General features: G+C 37.7%; 1 protein-coding gene across 11 annotated transcripts in view; it reads right to left on the bottom strand.

Annotated features, from left to right (window-relative positions):
* Positions 1-1,372: 1,372 nt before the first annotated feature.
* The window catches only part of NKTR (natural killer cell triggering receptor), a 45,503-nt gene continuing 26,959 nt past the window's right edge, over positions 1,373-19,916 (bottom strand). For 5 of the 11 annotated variants that reach the window (XM_068405002.1, XM_068404995.1, XM_068404996.1 and 2 more), the window contains 10 exons: positions 19,221-19,366; positions 17,726-17,948; positions 17,001-17,156; positions 14,960-15,047; positions 11,791-11,936; positions 7,843-10,791; positions 7,507-7,602; positions 7,115-7,174; positions 6,469-6,567; positions 1,373-3,790 (listed from right to left, as the gene is read on the bottom strand). In XM_068405002.1, the coding sequence (XP_068261103.1) occupies positions 3,712-3,790; positions 6,469-6,567; positions 7,115-7,174; positions 7,507-7,602; positions 7,843-10,791; positions 11,791-11,936; positions 14,960-15,047; positions 17,001-17,156; positions 17,726-17,948; positions 19,221-19,366 (4,042 nt within the window). In that variant the 3' untranslated portion in view covers positions 1,373-3,711. The remainder of the gene's footprint in view (positions 3,791-6,468; positions 6,568-7,114; positions 7,175-7,506; positions 7,603-7,842; positions 10,792-11,790; positions 11,937-14,959; positions 15,048-17,000; positions 17,157-17,725; positions 17,949-19,220; positions 19,367-19,916) is intronic. The other 6 variants (XM_068404997.1, XM_068404998.1, XM_068404999.1 and 3 more) reach the window with 6 other exon arrangements.

Genomic DNA, 19,916 nt, shown 5'->3' with positions numbered 1-19,916 from the left:
TTATCATAGAATCACAGACTGGTTTGGGTGGGAAGGGACCTTAAAGATCATCTAGTTCCAACCCCCCTGCCACGGGCAGGGACACCTTCCACCAGACCAGGTTGCTCCAAGCCCCATCCAGCCTGGCCTTGATCACTGCCAGGGAGGGGACAGCCACAGCTTCTCTGGGCAACCTGGGCCAGTGTCTCACCAACCTCATGGTAAAGAATTTCTTCCTCATATCTAATCTAAATCTCCCCTCTTTCAGTTTAAAACCATTCCCCCTCATCCCATCACTCCATGCCCTTGTAAAAAGCCCCTCTCCAGCTTTCCTGTAGCCCCTTCAGGGACTGGAAGGTGCTAGAAGGTCTCCCCGGAGCCTTCTCTTCTCCAGGCTGAACAGCCCCAACTCTCCCAGCCTGTCTCCAGAGCAGAGGGGCTCCAGCCCTCTGAGCATCTCCGTGGCCTCCTCTGGACTTGCTCCAACAGCTCCGTGTCCTTCTTCTGTTGGGGGCCCCAGAGCTGGACGCAGCACTGCAGGGGGGTGTCATGAGAGCGGAGCAGAGGGGCAGAATCCCCTCCCTCGCCCTGCTGGCCACGCTGCTGGGGATGCAGCCCAGGACACGGTTGGCCTTCTGGGCTGCAAGTGCACATTGCCTGCTCATGGTGAGCTTCTCATCAACCATCACCCCAAGTCCTTCTCCTCAGGGCTGCTCTCAATCCATTCCCTGCCCAGCCTGTATTTGTGCTTGGGATTGCCCCGACCCACATGCAAATTGAAACAAGAAATTGAACAAGGAAACCCTTCCACTTGTCCCTTTCACCTCAGACCAAGACAATTAGCCTTTCCCTTAGGACAAAGCCCGTCTTTTCCAAGGAAACCCAGTTCTTCTGGAACACAAGGTCCAGATCAGTCCCCTGAGCCATTACATCTGCTGACTTGAACTAACACCACATTTCCAAGATGCTGCGGAAATGATGTGGGAACGTGTATTTGGGAAAGAATATTTAGCAAAGGAGTTAAACTCAGCCCCTTTAGAGCTTTCCGTGTAGATCCGTTAAGTGTTATCTTTTCACAGAGTATAGGAACTTTTTATGTATTTGAGGAAATGGTGAGACCTCAAATCACTTGGAAATTTCAAAATATTTGTTCCTCCAATGACTGTTATGTAAACCCAGCGCAGAGTCTTGCTGAGGAATCATTCTCTATGTAGGTCAGCAAAAGGAAAGGCAACTTGGATGTAGTCTTGCAAGGGACAAAAGCGGATACAGAAATTGAAGTGTATTTTTAATTTTCCTGCTTGTTTCCCCTCAAGCAGCAACAGATTTTTCCAGATGTAGAGAAAACAGCCTTTGCAGATATGTACAAAAGTTTATTTTACAAAGAGCAACTACTTTTGAATAACAAAATTGCAAAAACATAGACCAACATTAGAAAACCAGCTCAGGGGTACATTTTCGATCTGAAGCACAATTTAACAGACTTCACTAAGAAAAATACTCCCTCACACCCCTCCCCAACCATCTACCAGAAGGAATTTCTTTATAAAGCTTTAATTCAAGATATGAAAAAGACATTGGTGACATTGCAGTAATTTTGGACAACTACAATTAATCGATTGACTGTATTTGTTACCTTTTCCTGGCCTCAAAAATAAAAAGTCAACTCAGATCTGAAATATGACAAAATCCAATTCTGAAGCAATTTTTTTTCTAATAAGTATTGACTGGCAATGTTTGTATTTGTATATTTTGTTACACCACTGGCCCACTAGTTCTATTTTCTCAGTAAGAGAAAAAAACATGTTATATTTGGACTTAAAACTATAAACTGCAACAAATATTGCCTCAAGTTAGCAATGAAATATTTGTTCAGGACTCCAAGTGGCTGCTACTGTTAGAAACTGTCTGTAAATGTATACTGACTTGAGTAATAAATGTACTAATGTTAAAAAGCATAAGAAGCTTAAAAAATATTCATTCCAAAGGATTACATGCACACACGTTTTCATTGAACTACAGGAGTAGGAAGGGTGTAAGCCCAGAATTTTGGGTTATTCTAGAAAGTGAAAAACCTTTATGACAAATTCAGTGTTAGGAACCTATGTGCAAATGTCTTACTCAGCTGTTCATGGACAGAAGTGGAGGGTGTCATTGCAGTCTTCAAACTTCACTTTGAACTTGCTTTTCATGTTTCAGAAGTGTACTGAAAGCTAATTTGGGATAGTTTAATTCAATCAAAGAGACAGTATGAACTGACGTCTATGCAAGAAATTACCACTTCTAATTTTCAAAGCTGTTGGGTCCTGATGAGATTTAAAAAAAAAATCATTTTCAATATTTGAAAACATTTGAGAAAATGAAAGCATCTCAAGATATTACAGAAAGTCAGTAATGAAAACTATTATGATACAACAGTACTCATTAGCTCTAATAAAGCTGTGTTAGTCTTTTTTCACTACAGACCCCACTTTTCAGGTTACATTATGCCATTAAAAAACTGTTTCTTAGTACACAACTTTCTAAACACTGAAAAACTTTACAAATTATTCTCAATCAACTCAATCAGAATATTGCAAAAATTGCTCAATGCTCTTCAGCGTAAATCTATGGGTTTTTTTGCAAACTTTACCTGTAACGCGGAGTCATTTTTGGTATTAAACTGTCCTTTGAGAGTATTGTCCATGCTTTTTATCAGGCATACCAGTATTTTTGTAGTCATAGCAATTTAACAACATATAGTTCAATATCTGTGATATCAATATCTGATATTCCCTATGGCAAATGGGATGCATCTACAGATATTTTATAAAGGAACCATTATGGTTTGTTTTCTGAAAAAATTATCATCACCTAAGTTTTTTTTTTAAAAAGTGTTTTGAACAAACTCATGATATACTCAAGTTTACAACATTCAACTTCAAAATGTGTTAAGTATGCCAAGCACTGTAATATGCATTGAAATGAAATCCAAGAAGTGTTTAGAAACACTTTTTTTTAGACTCTTAAGATCGTTGTTTAATCACAAAATTCATTTTTAAAACATAAACATTGAGACAAGTTGGATATTAAGACCAAAACTCCTTCACCACACTTTTGCTCACTGCTTGTCAGTTGGACAATTCCCATGGTGTAGAGTCTCACCCTTTTCAGCAGACTTCTGGAATATCACAGTACAGGAAGGATTAAGACAGAGCGGCAGTCTTTGTTTTCATCACCTAGCTGTTGTGTGTATCCTGGATATAATGCAATAATCAACAAGACAGCACAAAACCCATCTTCCAGCATTAAAAAAAGCACTTTAATAAACTAGAAACGGCAGCCTTTGTAAGAAGTTTTCTTCACAGTTTTATAGTTGCTAGCATATATTTAACAGTAACAGGCAGAGAGCCCTAAGGTGTTTATAAACATACTTGAAGACAGTACTGATTGCTGCACCCAGAAAAGTGGTGGCAGCAAATTCTCCTAAGGGTCATTCATGGCTTGGAAAATCTAATTCAAGGAAATAAAAGTGTTTTTTTCTATTTTGTAAAAGTAGCATTTGACATAAAAATCAGTCGAGTTGAGCTCAGTACTTCATAAGTACACAGTCAGTCAAGTGAGTTCACTGTTAAATGGTAAAGTTTCAGCTAACTCAGTAAACACCCTTCACCTTCACTTGTGACACTGTCAAAACAGGTTTTTTTAACACTGAAAAAATTAAGCACGGTTTCCATCATCAAAGAAATGTTTTCAGCTATATCTGCTGCTTTCGCTGGGACTTCGGTTGTTAGAGTAACTGCGATCACTTTCACTGTCAGAGCCATAAGATCTACAAAGAAAAGATAAAAATGCCTCAAAATTGTATTTTGAGCTTCGAATTCAAAATTGCATCACGTAAAAAAATTGTCAAGACAGACACAGAGGAGACAAGAAGAAAACATACAGGCAGTCTTTACAGGATCATATTTTATGTAAGTGAAATATTCATTAAGGAACAATCAAAATTAAAAAACTCATTAACTTCACATGATGAAAACCCTGTGTAACTCAAGTCAAACTGTTCGTAACTACAAAATTTCTTGCTTTCTCTGACACAGCTAAGAAATCATCCAAAATAACTGCTTTTGTAAATGCTAACAGCTGACTGAGAAGTATATTCTAACAAATACAATTTTACATTGCAAGCGTTTCTCAGCTAAGATAATTTCACAAATCCTTGCTTTATCTGTTGCAGTTTGTTTGAAGAAGGGTCTAAAGAATTAGGCCCCCTAACAACAACAGGAGTGTGTGTCTACAGAGTGGAAGTTGTAGATTAAAATGTTTTGGCTTATCCAGAAGAATTCCAAGCTCAGCACCTGGCCAAGCATCAAGATAGAGTCCAGATGGTTTCAGACAAGCCACAGGACACATTCAAATTACAGAGAACAAACTTCCATCAGATTTTCTAGCCTCGTGCCTGTAAGGAAAGCTTTCTCAATGAAAGACGAGCACATCCTAATCCAACATTGTTTCTCTGAAGCTTCCCAGCATCCCAAAACAATGGTTTTGCAAGTCTATTTCCACCCTTTTCGTCAATCTCATTAATTTCTCCTCAAACACAAGATGAAAGTTGTCTGACTGTCAGAACTAGATGGTGAAATGGGTGGGAGCAAAGTCCATTAAGAGTTGGTACAAAGTTGTGAAAAAATGAGTATGAGGACAGCAGAGAATAAAAATTTACAGTAGTCAGATCTGCCTGATTTACTGCTAATATGGGACATATTAAAAGGTACAAAACAAATCACTGATATTCACTATATTTGCATAGATAGATAGATATATGTGCTCACTTACACCTATAGAATTCCCCTGGACTGAGTAGAATAAAATTTATCCTAAATTCATCAGAAGCACACTGGGTTTGCAGGTAAAACGTTCTTTCAAAATATATTCTAGGAAGTTAGAAATTAATTCTGGATAGCACTGCAATTTTTAATTACCCTTTCAGGTTTTTTTTATAAATCCACTTTTGCAGTCTAACCAAAAAGGATTTACCATCCAATGAAATTCTTTGCATACCAGGTAGCTTTTAATCCATAACAGGGCCCTTGATTTAAACTTTGAGAGCTAGTTCATTGTAGTTTTTAAGAAATATTTTAAATTATTAAAATCCCCAAACGTGCTTATTTTGGATGCATTCATACAATGAACTGGAGCCTCCTCAGTTTTTTCTCATCCTAGTTGCTTCCCCTATCCTCAAATTTAGTATGTCAGAAATTCTGATTTCACAGAATCACAGAATCACAGAATGTCAGGGATTGGAAGGGACCTCGAAAGATCATCTAGTCCAATCCCCCTGCCGGAGCAGGATTCCCTAGATCATATCACACAGGAACGCGTCCAGGCGGGTTTTGAATGTCTCCAGAGAAGGAGACTCCACAACCTCTCTGGGCAGCCTGTGCCAGTGTTCGGTCACCCTCACCATAAAGAAGTTTTTCCTCATATTTATGTGGAACCTCCTGTGTTCCAGCTTGCACCCATTGCCCCTTGTCCTGTCAAGGGATGTCACTGAGAAGAGCCTGGCTCCATCCTCTTGACACTTGCCCTTTACATATTTATAAACATTAATGAGGTCACCCCTCAGTCTCCTCTTCTCCAAGCTAAAGAGACCCAGCTCCCTCAGCCTCTCCTCATAAGGGAGATGTTCCACTCCCTTAATCATCTTCGTGGCTCTGTGCTGGACTCTCTCTAGCAGTTCCCTGTCCTTCTTGAACTGAGGGGCCCAGAACTGGACACAATATTCCAGATGCGGCCTCACCAGGGCAGAGTAGAGGGGGAGGAGAACCTCTCTTGACCTGCTGACCACACCCCTTCTAATACACCCCAGGATGCCATTGGCCTTCTTGGCCACAAGGGCACACTGCTGGCTCATGGTCATCCTGTTGTCCACTAGGACCCCCAGGTCCCTTTCCCCTACGCTGCTCTCCAACAGGTCTGTCCCCAACTTGTACTGGTACATGGGGTTGTTCTTGCCCATATGCAGGACTCTACACTTGCCCTTGTTATATTTCATTAAATTTCTCCCCGCCCAACTCTCCAGCCTGTCCAGGTCTCTCTGAATGGCTGCGCAGCCTTCCGGCGCGTCAGCCACTCCTCCCAGTTTGGTGTCATCAGCGAACTTGCTGACAGTGCACTCTATTCCCTCATCCAAGTCATTAATGAATATATTGACTAGAACTGGTCCCAGTACCGACCCTTGAGGGACTCCGCTAGACACAGGCCTCCAACTGGACTCAGTCCCATTGACCACCACTCTCTGGCTTCTTTCCTTCAGCCACTCACACACTCACACACTTGCTCTAATTTTAATTGTTTTTAATTATTACTTTGTAATACTATATTACTATAAAAACGTATTTTTTTATACTTGGGGGAAAAAACCCATTAGCCTTCATGAACATCGTAAGTATGCACTTAGCAAATTCTTTTGCATAAATAGTGTCAAAGCCATGCTAGCAAAAGACACACCTGGATCTCCGATCATAACTTCTAGATCTTCGATAGCTGTCACTCCTTTTACTTCTGCTTCGACTTCTGCTATAGTAACTATCATATGTGTATGACCTACTTGAAAGGGAAAAGAAAGTAAGTGTAAATTTACAATTTCTTGTCTAAAATGCTATTTATTTTAAACGTATGCTTTAAAGACATTTATATACAGAGACAAGTGGCTACACAGAAATTACTTTTGAAGGATGTGGCAAACAATAATTCTGCATTTTATAAAATTTTAAATATAAGCATCTTCAAACCAAGAGTAAAAATCTCAAATTTATTAATCTAGAAAACTTAATAAGCATTTAAAAAGTTTTGTGTTTTCTCTACAAGTTGTAGATGCAGTAAAAATCTTGTTTGCCAGCACTTCTGAAAACAAGTAACAAAGTGACTCCATTTGTAAGTCAATTTTAACAATAAAGGGAAATGTGTCCACTATTACTTATCTCTCAGCTATAACTGTAATGCCAGGATGATTTGGTTATTGGTTTTTGCTTTGATTGAAGTTGCTATCATGTTATTATATTTTTTAAGTACCATAGGTAAAAGGGTATTCTTCTACTAAGATATTTTTATAAGTACATTTATTGCAGAGTTTGTATAAAACTATAAACCATACCTGGATCGACTGTGATGACCATAAGAACTACTTCTGGATCTACTTCTACTATAGGTTCGGCTGATGAGCAAAAACATAAAGAGACATTTTAAGTTAATCAGAAAGAAGTGCTGAAGAGAGTGGGGAGAGAGGGGGAGCAAGAGGAGAAGAACATGTTTTGCTCAGAATTCCTTATTCATACCACAAAACATTAAATAAAATTATTTTTCAGTAACAGGCAATTGTGAAATCTGACTATTCTCACTTGCCCCTTTCAAGTGGATACTTCGGACCACAGTATGCACAGCTAAGCACATTTCCAACTCGCTCAGAGACTGAAGCATCACACTGCTGTGCCTAATTTTCTGGTTTTGTAAAACACCCCAACACTATCTCCAGTTAGAAAAACTTACCTACGACTCTTGTAACTGTGGTAAGAACTACTTCGACTTCTTGACCGATCTCTACTATACCATCCTCTGCTTCGGCTTCTTGTATAGCTTCTTGACCTACAATCAATGAACAACTTTGAAAGGCACCAAACAGAATATAACTGAAGAGAAAAGCAGCAGAAAACAAGAAGCAGAAGTATTACAAAGCTTTATCTTTCAAGCTAAATATGTATTCCATACTCATCAAATGATACAGTGCTGTTTAAGAGAAAAACATGAGTTGAAAAACATGCCCTAGAAGTATCAGAACGTTCAAGTTCACATGGAAGGTTATTGGGAATACCACAGACTTCTTACCTATATGAATATGTAGAACTTCGGGATCGACTTCGTGAGTGACTGTAAGATATGGACCTTGTTCTGTGTCTGGATTTAGAGTCAGATTTACTTCGTGACCTACTGAGGCTCCTGGATGGGCTATTGTCGTCTCTACTTGGAGATTCTTCCTCACTGGAACTTTCTTGGTTCCTTGGCCTTCGATTTAGCCGTGCTGTTTTTCTAACTTCATCAAACAGAGATCCAGGCCTTACTTTATTTTTAGTTTTTATTTCAATTCTTAAACCTGCTGGTTTAGGCTCTGGTGCTGACGCTACGTTCTTAACTTCCGCGGCAGTACTAATTGTTGCTGGTTGTAAATTACTGATACCTTGCAAAGGCTTCCATTTATTATCTATCACATTGCTTTGTGTATTTTCAGTAATTTCACTTTTTAAACTACAGTCTTTAGCACTAGACGCAGGGACAGAGTTATTTTCTTGCCTTCCTGTTTCTTTTTCTTCTTTAATATTAATCAAGTCTATAATATTATTTCCTAGTTTGACAGCATCTTGTTCAGGGGTCTCAACCTGTAAATCTTTGTTTATACTAGCACTTAAAACCTGAGGTTTATCAGTGAGAATGACAGGAGACAAAACATCCACATCAACCTTGCCTGGTGAGTTACGATCCGGAGTACAAATCTCCATGTTGTCATCTGTCTGAATAACATCTTCCAATCCGTTCTGGTTACTTTCTTCAGCTTGTTTAATCTCATCATTGCAAGTGGTCACATTTATTCCCGAGTTTAAAACACTGGTTGAAGCGTTTGTTTCAAGGCTATCATTATTAACGTTACTGTGATCTGGTGAGGCATCACATGGAGTGTTTTTACCTAAAAGGTTTTCATCTGCACAAGACTTTTCACCATTTCCCATTTTATCTTTGACTGTTTCATCCTTTTCATAAACTTCTTTTTTATCCTTTATGTCCCTGGTGAGCTGCTTGTCTTTATCGTCATCCTTGGTAACCAGCTTTTCATTTATCTCATCATCATCCTCTTCACCAAACTCCAGGGGGGGCTGCCAATGAAACATTTCTTTTCTTTTCTGAACTTTGTGTTTCTTCTCCTTTTTCCCTTTTGTTTTTTCTTTCGCTTTTTTGGAATGTGATTTTTTAAGAGGTTTTTTTGATCCATGTTTGTGTTTTTTTGACTTTCCTCTAACGTTTGTTGAGCTAGAACAAGAGCTCTCAGATTCAGAAGATGACAACTGTTTGCTTGTCTTCCACGTACAATCAGAATCCAGAAAGCCTTCTGAAGAGTTTGATTGTTTTTTTATCCTTTTGGTAACGCTAAGCTCTGTATCAGATCCTGATGTGGCTTCTCCTTCTTCTTTACTAGAGGAGGGTCTGGAATCTCCCCTATTATGCCTTGCCTCTCCTCTTTCAGAATTTGATTCAGAGTCCCATTTACTACCTGAATAGGATTTTCGTTTAGTTTTTGCACCACCTCTAGGTTGCTCAGAAGATTTCTCCTTAGATGCTTTCTTTTTAGCATGATCAGAATCCCGCTCACACTTGGATTTCTCCTCTGCTCTCTCAGAACTTAAGCTATTTTTATCCTGTTTCTGAGTATCTCCTTCTAATTGAAAACGGCCTTCTTTTTCTTGGACTACTTTCATTTTGGCAGAACACTCGCTGTCAGTAGAGAAGTCTGAAGATGATAAACTGTCACTCTCTTTCAATCCTTGAGAAGACTCATCATAGTCTTTCGTACACTTATAAGGGAGAGTACTTTCAGAGCTTGTTTCTTGCCTCAGTTTAAGAGACCGAGTTTTCTGATCACTTGATGCAGATTTTCTTTTGTTTCTGTGTCTATCATCATCACTAAGGGAATAATAAGATGTTGACTCACTATAACCCGACCTGTCACTGCGGTATTTACTCGGTGATGGTGATCTGCCAGAAGAACGAGATTTCGTCCTAGAGCTAGATGGACTTCTAGATCTTGTATAAGATCTGGAGTATGACCTGCTTCGAGAGGACCTGCTTCTTGATCTCGGCCAACTATCTGAGCTTCTGTCACTACGATATTTGGAATAACCGCTTCGATCGCTATCTGAACTCCTTTGTCGCTTGTGATACGAGGAAGAAGTGTTAGCCTCTTTAACAACTACTACATTGTAATTAGTTTGTGTGGGTATTAAATGGGTTGTTTTAGCTTTCATTTCCTGAATTCGCTCATAAGACGGCTTCCATGGTTTCTGCCCAGGTTTCCACCTTGAAGGTGGGGGACTATCACTTAAGGGTATAACAGGAAGGCTTTCTGGGACAACTGGTGGTACGACGACTTTATCACTTGGAAGTATAACTGCCCTTACAGGCTCAGCAGTCTTGTTCAACTTATTTTCGTTTAATCGTGTTGAAATGTTTCGTGGAGAACTGGAAACTGTCTTTTGATGCCTAGGGTTAGAACTTGACCTTGACCTACTTCGAGAACGCGATGATTTAGAGGCTGATCTTGATCTAGAACTTCTTCGGGAATAAGACCTTGATTTAGACCTAGATCTTGATCTGGACCGGGACCTGTAGCATGATCTAGTCCCTCTGCTTGATGAAGTTGATGAGCTCTGGTCTTCCTTATCAGATTTAGACCAGTCTCTTCTGGATGAATGTCTAGAAGACGATGACGAAGAACGAGATTTCCTCTCACGTTCACAAGGTGATTTTGTCCTCCTGCGGAAGGAATGAGAGGATTCTACATCTGATGAGGCTGATGTTTTCTTTTTTTTTGTTTGCTTGTGCTTCTTGAAATGCTTCTGCTTTTTAGATTTCTTTTTATGTTTCACCTTCTTTTTCTCTTTTCTGTGCTTTTTGTGATGGCTGGAATATCTTACAGTACTTGTATCAGAATAACCGTTATGTGACCAAGATCTTGATCTCCGGGATGCACTTCTTTCATCCCATCTGCTTGTACATGGGTCACTCAACCTAGAAAACAAATAAGTCCCACACTAAGTGGAAACTCTTCAAAAACTTCAGATAAACTAAATATTTTCCCCACCTCCAATGCAATTAATTAAGTTTTAAAAAAAATTAACACAGACACCCACCCTTCAATACCAGATAATTGCGTTTTGACTGAGCTGGTTACACTTCTTTTAAGATATGGAATTATATCACTATCAAGAGAGCTACTTCTCTGTAAGAGATGAATCAGCCAACATCAGCAAATTTTGCATGTTGTAGAACCTGTGTAAAGAGATTTAATGTTTTAACTGCCCTAGTCCACAGGACTTTGACCTCTACAACTATAGGATTCTTAAACTGCATTTAAATACAAATTTTAAAACATCATCTTATTTAGTATTCTTTTAGCTGCTATGCTGCAATACAGCAATGAACTGAATGGACTCAGTACATAAAAAGAACTATCAGAAACATTTGCACTTATTCAATAATGATTCTATATAATATTCTTCGGCTTTCGAGTTTTATCTATCATAATTTGATAGAAGCTCATATTTAGTATCAAGTCATCATTAATTCTGGAGAGCTGGCTTCTATCACCGAATTTGCAATTGCAGAAAGAACATATAACTAAAACAATATAGGATTGGTGGATTCGATTGTCTTATTTGGCATCTAAAGAAACCATATAACTAAGTTTGAGGCTAAAGGAAATCTGACATGACTAGCTGACAGGTCAATTAATTACTTCTTAAATAAGGATCCAAGATGACACCATTAGAAACAAGTCTTCCAACCTTCTGACACTTTTCAGTGTGTGTTCATCTGGTGTCACATTAGCAAAGCAGAAAGGTTTTAAGAAAGTTTTCCACTTTAATTTTTGGAACTTAAATTCAACGTGTTAACCACAAAGATATTTGCATTTTTTTATTCAAACATAAATGACATGGTACATCTACACAATCTATTAAAGCTTGTGTTAAAAGCCAAGACATTTTAAATTTGTGGTAAGGATCTTACTTATCGCCTTTACTCCACTTTTCTCCACTGGGTGGTCTGTATGTTCGTAATCTCTGCATTTCCTCTTTCCAGTGAGGAGGGGTCTCACTGCTCTCATCATCATCGGATTCAGAACACGATCGTGATCGAGGTGGGGTGTGATATCGCTATAAAAGCAAAGAAAGAAAGAAAAATACATTATGCAGCTATAAAAGAGACTGGATAATGTAGAAAATATATGGTGCCTCTTACACAGATTTTGCTTGCATCTTCATAACACAAGTCAGACATTAACCACACAAAGTCCATGAAGAAAACATAAATTCTAGATTTCCTGCCAAAAATACCCACTTTTGGTATGCATATATCCCACACGTGAGACTGAATTACATAGCTAACTGTATCTTTTTATACTCTGAGAGCATTTCACAAAGCTTGAGAGGGGCCAGCAGCTAACCCATCTTTTCAAAATGCAAAAGGAAGAATTAAGGAAGAGGTCATGGATTCCCTTTATGTAACAACTTCTGAAATAAGACAATGACTGCAGATAACCAACTTTTTTCAGGATACTAAAGCACAGATGTTTTACTCCGGTTAGCAGACACTTAGCAGACACTTAACTACTTGTATGAGTAAAGACAAGCCCTATTGCAAAAGTTACTGCTGTTCAGCTCTTCAGAAATGGGAATTCAGTTTAAGATACCTTCCAAGCAAAAAGAAAAAACACCAAAAAACCCCACAAAAAAACCCCATCACACCAAAAACCCAAGCCTTTTACAACAGTGTAATGAAGCTTCATACTTAAACTATGCTTAGGCACGGCATTTAAGCAGGTAATAAGAGCTACTTGTGCAAGAGAAAAAAAACTAATATTGCTATCTCATTATTTTTCATTATCCAGTTGGATATTCACTTTGGTAAATTCTGTGAGGAAATTAGATGCTCCTTGACTCAATAAAGAAAAACATCTGGATTTTACTCAATTATTTTGAGCTACTTATAAAAGCAAGCAAAAAAAATATCGCCTCCCAGAATAAAACCACAAAGATGCATGTATTGGTTTATTCAGTTAATTACAGTCAGAAGTCCTTAAGACATCATATTTATTAAAAAAAAAAATAAAATAAGGATAACCTGGTGCTTGGAGCTTCCCTATCCTTTGAGCTGAAGCCTCAAGCTTCGCCAGGGGAGGTTCAGGTTGGACATTAGGAAGAATTTCTTCTCAGAAAGGGTCATTAGCCATTAGAAGGGGCTGCCCAGGGAGGTGGTGGAGTCACCATCTCTGGAGGTGTTTAAGAAAAGACTGGACATGGCACTTAGTGCCATGGTCTAGTTGACATGGTGGTGTCAGAGCAACGGTTGGACTCGATGATCCCAGAGGGCTCTTCCAACCTGGCTGATTATGTGATTCTGTAATGACTACTTAAAAAAAGCTTTTACAGATGAATGGCATATAATAGGCTGCAAAGGTTTCATGGACCTCCCTAATTGTGTCATATGATACTCAGGAGTCTCTCAGAACCTAAGAGGATTCAAAACTACAAACGAGTATTTTGAAAAATATCAAACAAGTTCACCCTGGATAGAAACTGTTGCTAATCAGACTATTAGAGATTGCAGAAAAATGTTTCCTCCAACTAATTGCTAGCCCTAAATTATTTCTGATATTACTGGTTTTCATTCTTAGTTTTGCCAAGAGGATCCCAAAATTACAAAAAAAAACAGAGACACCCAAATCCCTGGTAAAAGCCAATTCCACTCAGCTTTAAGCTATTTTTCCAGAACTCTTTAAACAAATATTTCAAAACATTCCAATTTAAAAGGCTTCCTCTAGTGGATATCACAAGTGTCAAATACAAATAAAAGCCATCAGATGCAGCAAAGACAGCTATCAGATTTAATGTCAAGGCTGGCAAATAAGGGTTGGTTCTCAGGCGAGGCTCAAACACTACAATACCTTGGTCCACACTACGGCCATCTAAGCCGTTAATTTTGTGGCTTAAAATAATTGCATCATGGGGATTTGTAGAAAAGTACTTCTCAACTCCAGTGGCTATCACATATGAAAATCATGCTCAGAGGAGTCTCAGTTAAGACCATTCCAATGAAAACTGTCTTCAGCTATACAGATACTGATTTCCTATATAGAAACTTTTTTTTGAGGACTTCCACTTGCAAAAAAATTTGGCAGGACCAAGCCTTGGTTTGGATTATGGTTACCCAAATACCACCTGCTAAATTGATCCAGGAAAACATTTTAAAGGGGAAGAATATGTTTAGTCATGGTATGCTCCAGTTTGAAATACATCAGAATCGAATGCACAATTACAAAAGCTTTTCTTAGTTTCAGTGAGAACAGTGTAGCTGTGCAGTGTTTTGGGCCCTGTATTGTGGGTTATTAGAGAAGAGACAAGAAAACTTTTGCTGTAAAAATGCTTCACTACCAGCACTGCAAAGAAGGAACTTCTTGCCCATGCAGTGTCATCTACAAAATTACACAGACTCGATCTCAGCCAGGATAGCTGATGGAATTTGACAAACCACATTAGGCAGCTAGAAAAAGGAAACAAAAGGTTGACTTGAGATGTCAAAAAGCAGAACAAACAATGTAAGTGATTCTGCCAAAGCTGCCAACAAAACTGTTGTTTCTCAGTGATGTATGCACAGCCATCAGAAGATGCAAACACCAGAACGGGGGAAGACAAGCAACATACATCAGAAAGGCCTGTATACACTTAGGACGCTGTAGAACAGCTTTGCCTACTGTTATGCATTACAGTCCTAATGCTTAACAGAAACAGCAAGGAAATCCAATGAGTGGAGAAGAGTAAAAGCTCTTGTCACTTCTCTTTACTTTAGATCTCGTGGCTCACGTGGGACAAATCTGGCTGAATTAAATTCTATCTTTAAAAAGAAATAATTTTATTCTTTTATTTGAAGACTTCTCGTAGCTGAGGATTAAGCATTTTTTTTCCCAAATAATCTTTAAGTAAAAAAGCCAGTAACAAGAAGAATGGAAAAAGCAGTGTTATAAAATGATCTACCTGACAACAGTATTTCAACCTTCTAAGCTAGAATCTACAACATGTCAACAACAGTTAAAGAGTCACACAAAACCTCCAAGGAAATTCAAAGCTCAAGGTCAGAGAAGATACTCTGGGTGAGAGGAAAGAAAAAAAAAGTCACATACTATTGTGCCTCTTCCTTTAATTTTTCGTCCAGATTTAGAGACTGATGGTTTCTGGTCAGTCAGAACTGGCGTGGTATCAAGAAGCTTCCTACACAAATTAATACAACATGAGCTTACAAGGAAAAAAACCAAACAATTAACTTAAACTAATTGTAAGTTCATCATGCAAAATATTCATCTTATTCATTTATTTTGAGATGACAGAACTAAGAATTCAGGGAATTCTCCAAGAAATAAAGCAAGACAGTTCTGCAAGGAAAGGCAAATCAACATAGAAATGTGTGGCCTATCTGACCTCTCTACATGTAAATAAATGCTAACAATGAACTTGTTAAGTACTCTGTTAAAGTGGTACTTGGCTTTTCTAAAGAGATTAACTTGTGTTTGGTACACAGATCATGAAGACAATATGGACAGAGTTTCGGGATCTCTGCAGTTACACAACTGGCAATTCCCAGTAGTTCACAGGTTCTAAAGCCTTGCTGCTTTCTTAAGCAACCAGAGGTAATTCAGCACTCCTTTTCACAGGTGTAAATCCTCCAAAGAAGCAGTTACTAAGGCTTTGGAAACATGAGTAATGTTTCAAGAAAAGGCTTACAGAAACCATACCATTAACTGAAATTAAAAAAGCAAACAAACTGATTTTAGAGATATCTGATAATGTAACATAGTAGCTCATCTGAGTCCAAAAGCAAATAAATTCGATTGAAAAAGAACCTAAATGTAATTTAGCAGAGGTGCAAACACGAAGTGAAAGTAACTTGAGAACTCCTAACTTCCTTTGTATCAACAGAATAGCACTTTCTCTTATTTTCAAGATCATAGGTCATAAAATTCTGTTTGACTGATTTTGAAGCAAAGTTTCTTCTTCAGTTTCAGAAAGTTGAAAAATCACCTTGATACCAGACGGTTCAGTTCAGCAACGGTTTAGCAAGAGTAGGCCTCAGAGTTCGCAACAGTTTAGCAAGAGCAGGCCTCAGAGTAGGCTCTAAAAGGCCTGCTCTGTGTTACCTTTACACAGAACAAGCTTTCCTGTCAATAATTTTCCTTTTAGCTAGAATAATAGAGAATAACAATAGGTTCTGAAGCAAACTACATGTTTTGTAGATAGAGTTTGTTTATGGGATTGATAACAAGGTTTTAGTAAACAATGATTCATGCTGTTTACGCTTAGTCTTAGAAAAACAAAGGTCTCTAATTATAAAAGGGCCAAAAGACAAAACAAAACTGTAGAGAACAACTTTGTGATGTCTAAATTAACTTGATTCATAAACTCTTGTGTCAGAGGAGAGATAAGTCCAAAACAATATCTTCTTCTTGAGAACACATGTACTCGTAAACAAGAAGGCCTCGACCACGCTTGCGCACAAGCACGATTTAAGGGGGATTGGGACCACCAGAGACCCCCAGAGACCACCCAAGACCCCTTCCCCAATTTAGTACGCATGTGTAAAGACATTACGTAATGCATTACATAATGTATTAGCATACGTGTAAGTTTTTTTGGAATGGGTGGGCTTTTCTTGGAATTATGTATATAAGGAGCAAGCTTTTGTTCTCAGGTGTGCATGCTAGGAGGAGAGATCCCCCATGCACCCAGTGCTGCAATAAACCAATGTCGGCTTTCTAAACTATCATTTGGTTTAGAGAGGTCTTTTTTGGTTACTATTTTCCGGTAACAATCTCTCCCAATCAAGTCTACCTTGCGATCAAATATTTGCTGTGGTTTACATTGCAAAATTTCTTCTGGAATTATTCACTCTTTTTTTTTTTGCATCATCTGTAATTGAGTTTAAGGTAGTAACATGCACGACCCTTAAGGACCAATGAAACTAACTCATCAGATTTTGCTGAGAAAACCTGACACATGTTGTAAGGAGTATTACAAAGAAAACTGTAAAAAGGACAATTAAATCACCTCATTTAGAAATTCTAACACTACATCCATCCTTTGCTCTCAGTACTAGTAATACATTAGCAGGAAAAGTTTATACATAGTTTCCAACAAGTCAACATAATAAGAAAGCTCAATGATTCTTACGGTTCAGGTTCTACGCTGACAACAGGCACATCTCTTCTCAGCAAAAATCTGTTTTCAGGCACTGGGGGAATTTCTTCAGGACGTACCACAGGCTTGTCCCTCTTTGTACTAACATCGACTGCTTTTTCTGTTGTATCACTCTTGTCAGAAAGGCTGCTGTGGGGAAAAATAAGTTGATAAATCAAAATTAACTATCAAATGATAAACACCACTTTTCAAAGCAAATTCTGAGCCTTAAGATGGCTTAACAACCAAAACATACTTCATTAACAACTCATTTTATGCTAAAGGAAGGATGGTACACTGTTACTAGAAAGAAAGTTCAGTTCTCACTTTACCATAAATAATTTTGCTTTTAATTTGCTGTTTGTCACGAAATATTTTTTGAAATATAATCGAATATAAATCAAAGATCTCTTATTTGCCTAATGTCTCATTGTTAACACAGGCATAGTGAGTCCTAAATACTTTAACATGCTGAGGCTTACTTCAAAGTCACTCTAGCTTCTATCTACAAAGATCTTAAACCATGTCATAGAAAAAGCTACCCGACAAGCTCAGCTTTTTTTTTGTTTGGTTTTGTTTGTTTATAAAAATCAACCATCAAAATCCAAAATTAGAGAATAAAAGCACCTTCGTATTAATTGCTTGAGTACTTAATGAAAAAAAAAAAAAGTAGATTTTCTCAGATTTCCCTGAAATTCTTAAATTAAAAGACTAGTCACCGTCTTTGGTTTGAGATTCGCTTGCACCTTGGATCCTCTTTTTTCTTCTCTTCCTTTCTCCTTTTTCTTGGTTGTTTGGTTTTAGCTCTTCTTTTACGCTTTCTTCTTCTGCTTCTTTCATTTTCAGCTTCACTTTCAGATGAAGTTTCTGAAGAGTTCGATGCACTGGAGGAGGAGTCTGAAGCTTCTGAGTCAGAACATACTTTCTTCTTCTTCTCCAAAGCTTAAAAAAGACATTTTAAACTTACAGTGTGTACATGTGCATGTGTGCGTAGTGTGTATATATACAGCACAAAAGATACAATTTTATATGTATAAATACACAGACGTACTCCCTCAGAGGAGCTCTGTGAACCTTTTTCACAATGAGTTGTAATAAAGTACAATAATAAAGTCATATAATTGTGTCCAGTCTAAACGCATACCATTAAAATTATACAAATATTTTCCAGCAAAGATAAGTTATAAAAAAATTCCTTTAGTTGAATTAAGTAAACTACAAGAACTTCCATGCACAACTTCCACCACATAAAATGACATATCACTGCAAAGCCAAAACATTTTTAAATTAATACACAGTAAGTTTATAGCTGAAGTTGCACATTAACTTGTGCCAAGCTCATAAAAAAAGGCTGAGGAATAAGTACAATTTTAAGGAGGGCTCCCCTTCTTTTCTCCTTTGAAAATGTTATTTTAGGTCATAAGACTGAATTCATACCTTTGGGTTAGAATAGAATACACAGATAAGCAAAGACTATTTATAGTAAAAAAAAAAAATGTAGTTTCTTTAGAAAGCAATGCACAGATTACAAAACAAAGTTTCTGAAAGAGTTAGTCTCAGCCTCAGTTGTATATGTCTTATTTCTAAAACTCTGTCATTCTCTCCCTTCTGCACCCTCATACTTTTACATTATCCATCCTCTTGACTTTCTCTAGAGGACATAAATAACCACATTATCCTTATGGAAAGTCAAAAGTGAGGTAGAAAACTCACACTTATAATACTCCACTACTTTACAGCAACTATCCAAACATGTATTTAAGATAAGTTATTCCCTATGGATTCTCATGAAATGGAAAGTTATGTTGACTACATCTACTGCATATACTAACATTACATGACCTTAAAATAAACCTTTGGGAACTGTACAAAACTCAACTTCAAGAAAAGTTTGTGTCCCCATCCTTCAAACTCAGAAAAATCAGTTCTAAGTTCTTCCTCAGTATGTCTCAGTAACCTCAAACATTAATTAAGGAGAATAGGAAGCAGGTGTATGTTTTCCAAGGCATAAAGGTTTAGGTCAGAAAACCTTTTCCCGTGCTGTGACTTCCTCACCTACACCAAGATTTCAGAGTTTTAAAGGCTTGTAAAAATTGTAAAAATTAATTAAGATTCTAGAGATCCACCATATTGATTTCTAAATGTTGGCATAATTTTTATACTCTCTGAAAACAATGTCAACATTGAATTAACTTCAGGTATACGTGTGCTTACCATCTTTTGCTGATTTTGTAACAAGCACCCCACAGTCAATAACTCGTACATCTGCATAGGGCCTACTTGCAGTATCAGTTTTCAGATTTTCTATTTGTTCTATTACTTCAAAACCAGAAATAACCAGGCCAAAGACAACATGTACACTGCAGAAATAAAATATTTGGAAAGTACAAACATTTTTATATTGCTGTCATTGTTTTCCAATGAATTTCAGATTTAAAAAGTCATTCTGAAATAGAAACATTCAGCTTCACTTGCATCATCTGGCTCTTAAAATGTATTAAACTTAAAAATAAGATTTTTATTACTTTCACATTTACAGCAATGTTAAGATTTCATGCAACATGAAACAGAGGTCCACTCCAGTTCAATTTGAGATAAATACTTGATGTCATTCTACTCTCTTCTACATGGGCAGGGTAAATAAATCATCATTTCTAATCCACCCTTCTATTTTTGAAATTTTGTGGAATAGAGAGATCAAGAGTCCATAAATAAAGATGACAAAGTGCAGACTTCCCCAGAGAAGCAGCATTTATAGGTCTATACAAGCTCAGCATACAAATTCCCACTGACATTGCAGGGACAGTTATAATTAAGGAATCCCCAGTTCTGTTCTACCATACCACATTTCTCTGTCCTTCCATTTGCCCCGTAACTTATACTTCCAGGAACTAATACATTTTGGGGATA

The sequence above is a fragment of the Nyctibius grandis genome, chromosome 7 (genome assembly GCF_013368605.1).
Source record: "Nyctibius grandis isolate bNycGra1 chromosome 7, bNycGra1.pri, whole genome shotgun sequence".
NCBI lineage: Eukaryota > Metazoa > Chordata > Aves > Nyctibiiformes > Nyctibiidae > Nyctibius > Nyctibius grandis.
Note: the sequence above shows the minus strand (reverse complement) of the source record. Positions and strands in the feature narration are given on the sequence as shown.